The 12,090-nt window shown below is 34.5% G+C and overlaps 1 protein-coding gene across 1 annotated transcript; it reads right to left on the reverse strand.

The window, feature by feature from the left end:
* Positions 1–10,080: 10,080 nt before the first annotated feature.
* On the reverse strand, positions 10,081–12,090 carry LOC116107326 (probable L-type lectin-domain containing receptor kinase I.6). The gene has a single exon (XM_031393605.1). It carries the CDS (start codon positions 12,088–12,090, stop codon positions 10,081–10,083), a length of 2,010 nt encoding a protein of 669 aa, XP_031249465.1.

Raw genomic sequence — 12,090 nt, forward strand, 5'->3', positions numbered from 1 at the left:
TTATTTTGATAGCTAGTAACTAGTAATTCTCTAGGGTTCGATATATGTTTACTCAAACTGTGTTACTTGCACGATTCCATACATTTGCAGAACTCCAATTAAAAACGATCATTTGTATTAAATAATGAACACGTTTTGGTAGAAGGGAACCGTGCCGCGGCACAATGCCGCAGCACACAAGTAGAAGGGAAGCATGTCGCGGCACACAAGGAAGAAGCTGGAACTAAAATTCCAAAATGCTTGATGCCTAGGCACTGTGTCGAGGCATGGTTTAGAATTTCAATTTTAGATAAAATCAAATTAAGTTATTTTCAGTTTTTATTACTCTATAACTTCTTGTAATTATTGTTGTAAGTCATTTTTTAGTTATGTTTTTAAAACCTAAAAAAAAGGAATGTTAGATGTATGTTTTAATTGAGTTCAATGAATATAATTGTTCTCCTTTTACACAAATTCATCTCTCCTTTATTTTATGAAATTTGAAGCCTGAAAATTGATTTTATTGGCTTCTAATTTCCAACAATTTCAATTCAAGGATATAAACTTATTCATATTACTCAATGAATTCGGGAAGAAGTAAAAGTGAGCTTCTACGAACAAATACTAAGAACCAATGTAAATTAACTTTATCATTTTGCATAACCATCTAGTTTTATATTTGTCACATCATACATCGAATCTACAGAGACGAACTCAGACTAATTTGTAGATCACACTGTTTCTCAACGATTTGGTTGGAAAAAAACCATTCTTTATTATATGCTAATATCTTGCTTTTTTTTTTTTGGGATGTTATTCAAATATTATTTTATTTAAGGAGTTAGGTATGTTAATTATTTAAATGTCTTACTTCAAGTCTCAATATACTCCCTTCTAATAACATGACGAAGGAATTAGATTAGCTGACCTCATATCTGGACATCAACAATTTTGAATCTTGTGTGTAATTGATAGCTGCCTATTAAACAATCTTAGCTTGAAATTTAGGTAGAGTATTGCATGGTATTGACGGAAGTGGTACCAAGTAAAACCTGGCGGCACAAAATATGTAAAAGTCAATTCATATGCTTCAAGAGTTTAATCCCCTTCTTCAGGTGCACTTGAAAATGAAAATTTTGATCTCCTGTATGTTTTTTAATAGTCTTATTTGAACAAAATAGAGACAACAACAGGAACAAAATATAATAGTAAAACAAATCAAACAGTAAACAAAGAAAATAATACGCGCGATTTACCCTGGTTCACCTAATGTGGGCTACGTTTAGCTGAGTTAATATTATTGTAATATGCCTCACATTTCTCGTTTACAATGAATGAATTGCTCTCACCTCTAACAAGAGAAAAGTATGATTATATACTAGGTTTAAGAGACTAAACCTAGATTTATAAGGATTTATATTCCTAAGCCCAACCCAATAAAAAATTAGTAACTTAAAAGAAATTCTACAGCGGTTATACATGTAAAAGCCTAAAACCGCATACGGGCTCGGGGGCACTGGCAACTATAGGTAGATGGAAGTGTTTTTGTTAATTTATAAAAATTTTTATTGGGGGTGTTTTTGCAATTAACAAACTTATGAGGGTTTAAAAGTTTTTTAATTTAAGATAGGATTTTGAAAATAGGGAAATAAACATGAATTTGTATTTGGAATGGGGATAGAATGGTGATAAATAATGAAACAAACGAATCGTATAAAATTCTCTCTATCTCATTTATTATTTAGTATTTGTATGTTACTGAACCTTAATCCAAATCTCAAGTCAATCACATATAATTTTTAAGATATATTTAACATTTTACACGGAAAGTAATTGTAATTGATGTCAAAATCACTATGTATAATCTATGATGACTGGAATTAGACAGCTCACCACATTTCTTGCAACAATTTTGAATCTAGGGTCTTAATAGCTGCGTATTTACACTTTTAGCATGAAGTTTACGTAGAGTATTGTAAGGCAGAAATGGTTACTGAAAGTAAAACCTGGCGGCTCGATGTACCTCAATCCCTCTGGAGGTGCACTGAAAATGAAGGCTTTGATGTTGTGCATCCTTTATTTGCAAATCATTATTAGCAGTCAGCCAGCCTTCTATAGGTTGGAACTTTCAAAGATGGTGGCTTTTGTGTAAGTTGAATTCAACGCAAATACTTCTCCTGTTTTTGTTCCGATGAGATTGAAATTGTGAGGTGATATTAGAGCATCTCAAGCTCTTTATTTCGAAGACATCTTCATTAAATTTTAAATATAAAAAATATAATTTTTATTTAAATTTAATAAACTTTTTAAATTTAATAAAAATATTCTTTATTTTTAAGAAAGAGACTTAATAGGAGAGAGAATTAATAAATAAAATATATAAGATTTGTAATTTATTAATTAAAACTAGGATAGAGAGTGAAATTTGATTTTTTAAATGTGGAGAGTCAAACTCACTCTCTAATCTATATTTTAAAGATAAAGAACCTGTAGAACTCTTATTTTTATGGATAAACTATTTACAATAAAGAGTTTGAGTTATATAAAGAGTTCGTTAGAGATGCTCTTAGAATCAAACATAAGGAAATTATGGATTTCTTTGTGCTTCAAATCTCATTTACATTAGCAGAATATCCAACAGTTTATTTATTTCGAATATGCAGAATATAATGAGTAGAGATCTCAGATAAAATTTAATCTTTTTGCATTAAATTATTAATTTAATCAAACTCCTTTTGCATAAAACTACTTACAATACAAATATTTCTTGATTCTCAGTTATGGGGTCATAATATTTTAATGGTTATGTAAGAGCTACCTATTCTAACATTGACACGTAGCCATTTGTATTCCAGTAATAGCAAACTAGAACATTAAAAATGATATCTATGAAACAAAAAACCAGGTTATTTTACAGAATACCTCGCTGAGTTTAATTAGAACACAAGCAATGTTACCGTTTATCAAAATGCACAGAAGTTACATGAGCAGAAAATATCTCACTTATTCATTGCATTTTTTTTCTCCACTCCCCAGCCATGAATGGACCAAAGATCAAGCCATTGCATAAGAAATTCTTGTCTCATCAACCTACTGTAAGGCTTGAATCATTTGTAGTCGTTGTGTAAGAAGAACTACCCACCAGTGAATGAAATGACACAACATTGTCAAGAGGTTTGTTACGTGTTGTGAATTCGCCAATGACAATGCTACCAGGTGGTGTATTTGGTAACATAGTACCACCATCCAGATACTGTATCCCCTGCTTCATGCTAGGCCTAGTTTCTGGGTTAGAGTCTGAACAATAGAGGCCTAGTTTCAAAACCAATTCCATTTCCTCCGGCCATGGGTACACAAGGCTGATATTTCACAAGCAGTTAGTATGGCGAGTAGGCATATGCATGATCCTAGTAAAGACATTGCAAGTTGTGAAATGGTTTCTACAGTATATTTTAGTATGATAGATATGGTTTAGTTTTGTGTGGATTATATGAGAATGGGAAAATGACTCTCCGAAGATGGAACAGAAGATAATCCTACAGACATGTTGACTCAGTAGTGACAAGGGTCAAGTTCATTTTTTGTTTGAACTTGATCAACATCCCCGAGCTTGACTGTAACCTTTTGGCGCATTTGAAGGTGTTGAAAATTTGACAGAAAAAACAAAACTTGAAGGTTTGCTAATTCGCCCAAGGTGGAGATTTGTTTTGGAAAATGGCTCATTTAGCAAATACATGGGGTAAAAGTGATAATGAAAAAAGGTTTAGGGACTTATATGTAATAGGTCAAAATGTTAGTTTGTCCTACATTACTGGAATGAAAAGGGAAAACTTTGGGGCCTATATATAAGGACCTAAATAAGTGTTATTGTATCCCAAGTTGTAATTCCATTAAACTTCTTTTGGTTTAGGTTCTTCTTTAAGGACCCTTTAGTTTGCAAGTTTTGTTGTATCTCCCCTTGTTTTGGATATTTGGTTTGTATTGCCCAAAATTTGTAATATTGTTTGGAGATAGTAGAGTTTTCTTTGGCAGCGCCCAAGGACGTAGGTTTTAATATCGAATCTCGTTAATTCCTGGTATTCTTTGTTTGCATTTAATTTTGGCATTTATTTATGCTTTACACTTGTTATTATTATATTCAATAGCAACGTTGAGTTTATGTTTCCGTTGCATAACAACAGGTAATATCAATGCTAATTTCATGTCTAAAAGATAACACGCAAACAAAAACACCTCCTTTTCTACACTATACTCCAACCAATTTGCATATTCTCTAACCAAAGGGATTAAAAACAAGCATTAAATTCTCAATTGCTCGCTTTTTAAATTATGATTGGTGGTTGGCAAGGTCCTTTTGCAAGTATGTCTTTCTTACTTGTCTTTATCATTAGGATGATATTCTAAATTTTAATCTCAATCTAGGATCTGTAGGAAGACTACCCAGTTAAGGTTAACTATTTGTTGCTTGAATTATTCCATAGGTCATTGTGAACACTATCGTGACGCTTTAGTTTTGTTCAATTGATAGTTCCTCATTAGAAAACTTTCTTTCGATAAAAAACTTGTCTATAACTGAAAAAATAAAAGAATTTTATTATCAGAAATATATTTATTTGCAATTACAATTAAAAAACAACGCAAATTTATCAAAATTTAACTCATAACTTAGGTTTTCAAACAATTTCTACTAACCCAATAAAATTCAACTCATAAACCCATGAAATTCATCAAATCTAACTCTAAATATCAAGAAAAACCAATATATCGAAATTAAACCAAATCCTCAAATCTCTAAACTTAAAGTTTTATCAATTCTTTTAAACCATATTCAAAATTAACTACAATACTACCATAATTATTAAACTCGACTTAAACAGCAATTAATTAACCCATACCTCAACATAAACAAGAATTAAATCAAACTCATATCAAAATCAGGAATTATTTCAAACCATTTATTAAACTCAATAAAAACTCCTAACTCATGATCTTTCTCAATTCAGAAAGCTAAAAGAAAAAGTTAATTTTAAGTAAAAAATAAAATAAAATTATATCATCTACTTGTAATCCAAAGGAGTAGCATTTCTGAGTATCCAACAAAAGAAAAAATAATATGAGAGCAAAAGAGAGGAAATAAAGAAAAGAGAAAGAGTTTAAAAAAATATTAATTAATAATTTATTTTGGGGTCACATAAAGTTAAATGAGGTTAAAATTATAAAATCTATAAATTATAATACTTTTTAAATTTTTGAAAGTTCAGTGGGTTAATTGAACCCAACATCTATTCCTTTTAGTTTTAGTTTTCTTTTAATTTGTTAATTTTAGTTTGATCCTTACTTAAAGTTTGATATTAACTAGTATATAAATTGTTATTTGATAGAGTAACTAGTAACTCTAGGGTTCGATTATGTACTCACAATGTGTTACTTGACGATTCCATACATTGCGAACTCCATTAAAAACGATCATTGTATTAAATAATGAACACGTTTGGTAGAAGGGAACGTGCCGCGGCACAAGTGCCGAGCACACAAGTAGAAGGAATGTCGCGCACACAGGAAGAAGCTGAACTAAAATTCCAAAATGCTTGATGCCTAGGCACTGTGTCGAGGCATGTGTTTAGAATTTCAATTTTAGATAAATCAAATTAAGTTATTTTCAGTTTTTATTACTCTATAACTTCTTGTTATATTGTTGTAAGTCATTTTTAGTTATGTTTTTAAAACCTAAAAAAAAGGAATGTAGATGTATGTTTTAATGAGTTCATGAATATAATTGTTCTCCTTTTACACAAATTCATCTCTCCTTTATTTTATGAAATTTGAAGCCTGAAAATTGATTTTTATTGGCTTCTAATTTCAACAATTTCAATTCAAGGATATAAACTTATTCATATTACTCATGAATTCGGGAAGAAGTAAAGTGAGCTTCTACGAACAAATACTAAGAACCAATGTAAATTAACTTTATCATTTTGCATAACCATCTATTTATATTTGTCACATCATACATCGAATCTACAGAGACGAACTCAGACTAATTTGTAGATCACACTGTTTCTCAACGCTTTGGTTGGAAAAAAAAACATCTTTATTATATGCTAATATCTTGCTTTTTTTTTTTGGGATGTTATTCAAATATTTTATTTAAGGAGTTCGGTGTTCATAGTTTTCTTTTGCAGCGCCCGAGGACGTAGGTTTTAATACCGAACCTCGTTAATTCCTGGTATTCTTTATTTTTGCATTTAATTTTGGCAATTTATTTATGCTTTACTACTTGTTATTATCATATTCAATAGCTAGCATTAGAGTTTATGTTTCCGTTGCATAACAAGTGGTATTAGAGCCTAGGTTTAGTATAGTGAGTAGCTATTTGTATGGTTATATGTATGTCTAGGAAAATTCTGTCAAAAAGACGATAAAAGTCTAAGGAGACTGGATTTTAAGTGGAACCATTTGTGACCTCTCCATTATTTCCTGGGAATTTTCCTGGTGCGTATTTAATCATTTCAGCACTTACTACTACCTAAGGCTATTGTTGATTTGTTGGTTAGCTATTGAATATAATAATTTGTGGTGCTTGGTTATCGGGAACTTTGTTTACCAAGCCAATTGAGTAAGGCATAAATGGAGTCATTGTCCGAGGATTCATCGTCTGAGGCATCACCGTTCGCGGCACCACCATTCGTGCCAATAAAGATGATAACGGTTGCAAATGCAAAAATTGATGTTGAAAAATTTGATGGTCAAAATAATTTTGACTTGTGGCAGAGTGAAGTAATGGATAGCTTGTATCAGCAGGATCTAGATTTCGTTCTGGAGGAGGAAAAACTAGAAGATATCTATGAGAAAGACTGGGTGAGGTTGAATGTTAAAGCTTTTGGGATGATTCGCTCATGTCATTGTAGACAGCAGAAATATCCATTCATGAAAGAGATGTCTGCCAATAAGTTATGGACGGCGTTGGAAAACAAATACATGAAAAGAAGTAATGAGAATCGACTCTATTTGATGGAAAGATTGTTTCGTCTTTAGTTGAGACCAGGTACAAATATCAGTAGTCATATTGATACATTTAACAGATTAATTGCTGATTTGTTAAATTTGGATGAAACATTTAAAGATGAACATAAAGCTATGCTGTTGATTGGATCTCTTCCGGATGAGTTGGATCATCTTAGTATTACACTTCTTCATGGGAAAGAAAAATTGTCCTTTGAAGAAATTTGTTCTGCTCTGTCCAATCATGAAATTCGGAAAAAGGATCAGAAGGAGAATAGAGATGAGTCAGCAGAAGCTCTTGTAACAAGAGGGCGGAGTTAAAATCAGAGTCGTAAGAAGGAGAGAAGAGGAAGATCTCGTTCAAAGGGAAAACTCAATAGGGATCAATATGCCTTTTGTCATGAGAAAGGGCATTGGAAGAAAGATTGTTCGAAGTTGCAAAAGAAAGAGGGCAAAGCTACTTTTGATGTATACGTTGTTGAGCGTGAAGAGGATGAGTCATATTTCTGTCTAGTTAGCCTACCATCCACAAATGAGTGAATTATGGATTCAGGTTGTACCTATCATATGTGTCCCCACAAGGAGTGGTTCTTTAATTTTGAAGAACGTGATAGAGTTGTTTATATGGGCAAAGATGATGCTTGTAAAACAATTGGGATAGGTTCAATTCAGTTGAAGAATCACGATGGCTCAACTAGAACGCTGACAGATGTTTGGTATGTACCGAAGTTGAAAAAGAATCTCATCTCTTTGGGAGCCTTGGAATCTAAAGGCTTCACAGTGAATATGCGAGATGGAATTCTAAAAGTTTCTTTAGGAGCTCTTGTGGTAATGAAAGGCACAAGGAGAAACAACTTGTATTACTATAATGGTAGTACAGTTATTGGAACGACGACTACAGTGATACAGGAGGATAAAGATTAAGATATGCTCAAGCTGCGGCATATGTGTGTGGAGCATACTCGGCAGCAGGTGGAGTTTGAAACAACAGTTGAACCAGATAGTGTCCACAAGACAGAAAGTGATTTTGAGGTGACTAATATGGATACTATAGATGAAAAGGAGATTTTACCCCAAGAATCTCCTCAGCAACAGGAATCGATTACATACAATAGGCCAAGACGAGAAATTCCCAAGCCTGCTTGTTTCGCTAATATGGTGGCTTATGCACTTCCAATCGTAGGTGATGATATTCCTACTACTTATAAAGAAGTAGTTAGGAGTTAAAATTGTGAATCATGGAAACCGGCCATGAATGATGAAATGCGATCCCTATATAAGAAGGTGATTGGGTGCAAATGGGTGTATACAAATAAGAAAGGATTTCCTAATAGAGAAGATGTTCAGCACAAGGTTAGGTTGGTAGTAAAGGGATACGCTCAAATGGAAGGATATGATTACAGTGAAGTGTTTTCTTCTGTGGTAAAGTATTCTTCCATTCTAATTTTGCTAACCTTGGTGGCACGATTTGATTTTGAACTAGTTCAATTGGATGTGAAAATTGCGTTTTCACATGGTAGTTTGGAAAAGGAAATCTACAAGACTTAGCCAGATGATTATAGGGTTGCTGGAAAGAAAAATTGGGTTTGCAGATTGAAGAAATCGCTATATAGTTTGAAGCAGTCACTAAGACAGTGGTACAAGCGATTTGATCAATGTATGATGGGCCATGGGTACACAAGGCCTGATATTTCACAAGCAGTTAGTATGGCGAGTAGGCATATGCATGATCCTAGTAAAAGACATTTGCAAGTTGTGAAATGGTTTCTACAGTATATTTTATGTATTATAGATATTGGTTTAGTTTTTGTGTGGGATTATATTGAGAATGGGAAAATGACTCTCCAGAAGATTGGAACAGAAGATAATCCTACAGACATGTTGACTTCAGTAGTGACAAGGGTCAAGTTCATTTTTTGTTTGAACTTGATCAACATCCTACGAGCTTGACTGTACCTTTTGGCGCATTTGAAGGTGTTGCAAAATTTGACAGAAGAATACAAAACTTTGAAGGTTTGCTAATTCGCCAAGGTGGAGATTTGTTGGAAAAATGGCTCATTTAGCAAATCACATGGGGGTAGAAGTGATAATGAAAAAAGGTTTAGGGACTTATATGTAATAGGCCAAAATGTTAGTTTGTCCNGTACTATTCCCCATTGAAGGTTGGAGGCAAGAGTGAGGCTGAACTTGTTGCCATGAAGTCTGTCTTCGGTGAGGTAAGGGCTGACAAAGAGTGTGCAAGGATGGAGGTTTTGCAGGCCCCTTAAGATCAAGATGGAGCTCTGATACCACTTGTTGGTTTTATGAGCATGAATGCGGTCTTACGGGAGAGAAAAGGATGAAAAACAAGAAGGGAAAAGAGCTTAAATATTGCATTACCTTGAACTGAAAAATTACAGCAGACATATATACATGACAGACACTATTGCACCTAACCATAAAACATATTTTAGTCCAAAATGGCATCCTAACCACACAAACTTAACAACTTTGATTACATCACATTAATTTGATACAAAGTTGACAACCTAAATACATGCTGAACTCACCAAAATACATCACTTCAGCATGCCTACAGAACAGCTACGTGAACTGCTCCAGACCAGATTTTCAAACTCAGCCTTTTCTTTTGCCGCCAGAACAGCTCCAGTTTAATCCAAAATAATGCTTCAAGCAAAATATCACTTCTTTGAACACTAAACTCGAAGATGATATCATGAGGTTAGTAAATGATCTTAGTTAGAAAAAGTCCCTTCAAATGATATGCTTAAACCACTGCTTGAGATGTGTAATTTCATTCATATTATTTTCCACGAGTACAGATTAAAAGTGAAAAAACAAAAACAGAGAAAAAGAAAGAAACCATGAGACCTTAACCAAGGCAAAAGAGAATTTTTATGAACAAAAAAGGATCATACATATGAGATTAAGCTTACAACTCTTTTATTTGTTTTGTCTTCTGCAGCTTTATGACCCTTGATTAGGCACAAGCACTTTTCTACTGTTAATGTCAGTTTTTCTGGGCTTGCATGAATCAGGGACTAAGTAGTCAACTTTTAGATGAAAGACATGTACATGAAACTCCAAAAGATAGTTGATTCAACGACCTTCTATGAGAATTGATTCAACAGTTGACGTGGTGTGGGAAGAACCACTTTCCAGCAATACAGCAAAAGTCACCGGAACATTAGAAGCTTCATTACTTGCGGTGAATGCAGCAATCAAAGGGCTATCAGGTGTTATATGTGGTAACATGACATCACCATCCAGATACTGCATCACCTGCCTCATGCTAGGCCTAGCTGCTGGGTTTGGATGTGAACAAAACAGGCCTAGTTTCAGAAATAACTCCATTTGCTCCTCTGCATAAAGACCTTCCAATCTTGGATCAGTAGCATCAAGAATATTTCCTCTTTTCCAGCAATCAATGACCCAATCAACCAAATTTAGGTTTTCAGGATCTATAGCCATAGGCTTCCTCCCACAAGCCACCTCAAGCGCACAAGCCCCAAAAGCAAACACATCTGTGCTTGTAGTAGCCTTTCCAGTCCTAAGAAGCTCTGGAGCCAGATAACCCAAAGTTCCTATCAGATTTGTGGTTTTTGGATTGCTACCATGATCATAGAACCTGGCAAGGCCGAAATCCCCTAATTTTCCACTTAAGTCAACATCTAAAAGAATATTACCAGGCTTTATATCTCTATGCAGAACAACTTGCTCCCCATCTTCATGAAGGTAGAGAAGGCCAGAAGCTATTCCTCTGAGAATTCGAAATCGCTGAAACCAATTAAGGCCTGGTCTTGTATCGCTATATAACATTTTATCAAGACTTCCGTGAGCCATATAATCATAGACTAATATAAGTTCCTGTCTTCTCGTGCAGTAGCCACGGAGTTGTACCAAGTTCCTATGTCTTAGCCTTCCCATGCTGACTATCTCGGCCACAAATTCTGACATCCCTTGTTTGGAATCATGGGAGACTTTCTTGACTGCAATTTGTTCATTGGAAGAAGGAAGTACACCTCGGTAAACCTTACCGAATCCTCCTTCTCCAATAAGCTCTTTGTCATTGAAACCTTTGGTTGCTTTGTAGAGATTCTTATAGGAGAACCTATGAGGACCATATTGTCTTTCCCAGTCTTCACATAATTCTTCGTATTTCTTCTTCTGAAAAATGTAAACTGTTGCACCAATTGCTACAAGCACAACCACTGCCACTATGAGGGAAGCAATAATCTTTAAAATTCGTTTTTTTGATCCTCTGGCAGGAAGTGAAGGAAGCTTCGTAATATCAAGATTTTGTGCTTGTCCACTTTTGTTGAAACTCCATCCAAGAATATACTGGCCACTTACAAGTTCACCTGTTGATGCAGAAAAACCAACATACATGGAGTCCAAGAAAATTTGAGAAAGATCAATGGAAGTTGACAAGAGGGGCCTGTTTGGTTTCGGGATTCTGATTGGAGCAAGTGTTACATTGAGTAATTTCTCGGTTTCATCGAAGTCAATCCATATCTGCGTTGGATTTCCACTTGCTAGCTCCAAGGTTATGTTCTTCACTTCTTTATCGGAAAAATAAGTGGCTGTAGCAGATTCATTAGACTCCAGGTTGTTTACGTCTATTCCCACATGGTTTCCATTTATATCATTATATTCAGCGGATTTTACAGTATCAAGCTCAACGGCCAAGATGTGGTTTGTTGAAAGGCCATGGTTTGAAGAATTGAAGAGTCCCAAAAATGCGGTTGGCTTACTTTTGCTTAAGTCCAGGGATGGTGAGATGACAAAAGCCATGCCACGGCCACTTTTTTTATTATTAGGATCTGGAATTATTCCAAATACAAAATTGGTTGAAAAAGAAAGAGATTTATAGGATGATACGTTGGACTTGAATGAAAAAGGGAAGAAAGCATGGCCCATTTGAAGTTCGGTAGCGTTGGTTAACTGCAGTAGACCATTGGAGAGGATTTCTGCCGTGCCATCCAGATACAGCTTGGATTCGCTGAAGCCATGGTAGATGAACTGGTTTTCATCTAGAGCTGAGGTGAAGGAAATCAAGTAGACATTGAAAACCATCCAAAGAAGAAGTGACCTGTGAGCTGCCGCCAT

The sequence above is a fragment of the Pistacia vera genome, unplaced genomic scaffold (assembly GCF_008641045.1).
Source record: "Pistacia vera cultivar Batoury unplaced genomic scaffold, PisVer_v2 Contig531, whole genome shotgun sequence".
Taxonomy (NCBI): Eukaryota; Viridiplantae; Streptophyta; class Magnoliopsida; order Sapindales; family Anacardiaceae; genus Pistacia; species Pistacia vera.

Coding starts and splice junctions, on each gene's coding strand:
- LOC116107326 (XM_031393605.1), bottom strand. CDS start 12,090: ATGGCGGCAGCTCACAGGTCACTTCTTCTTTGGATGGTTTTCAATGTC.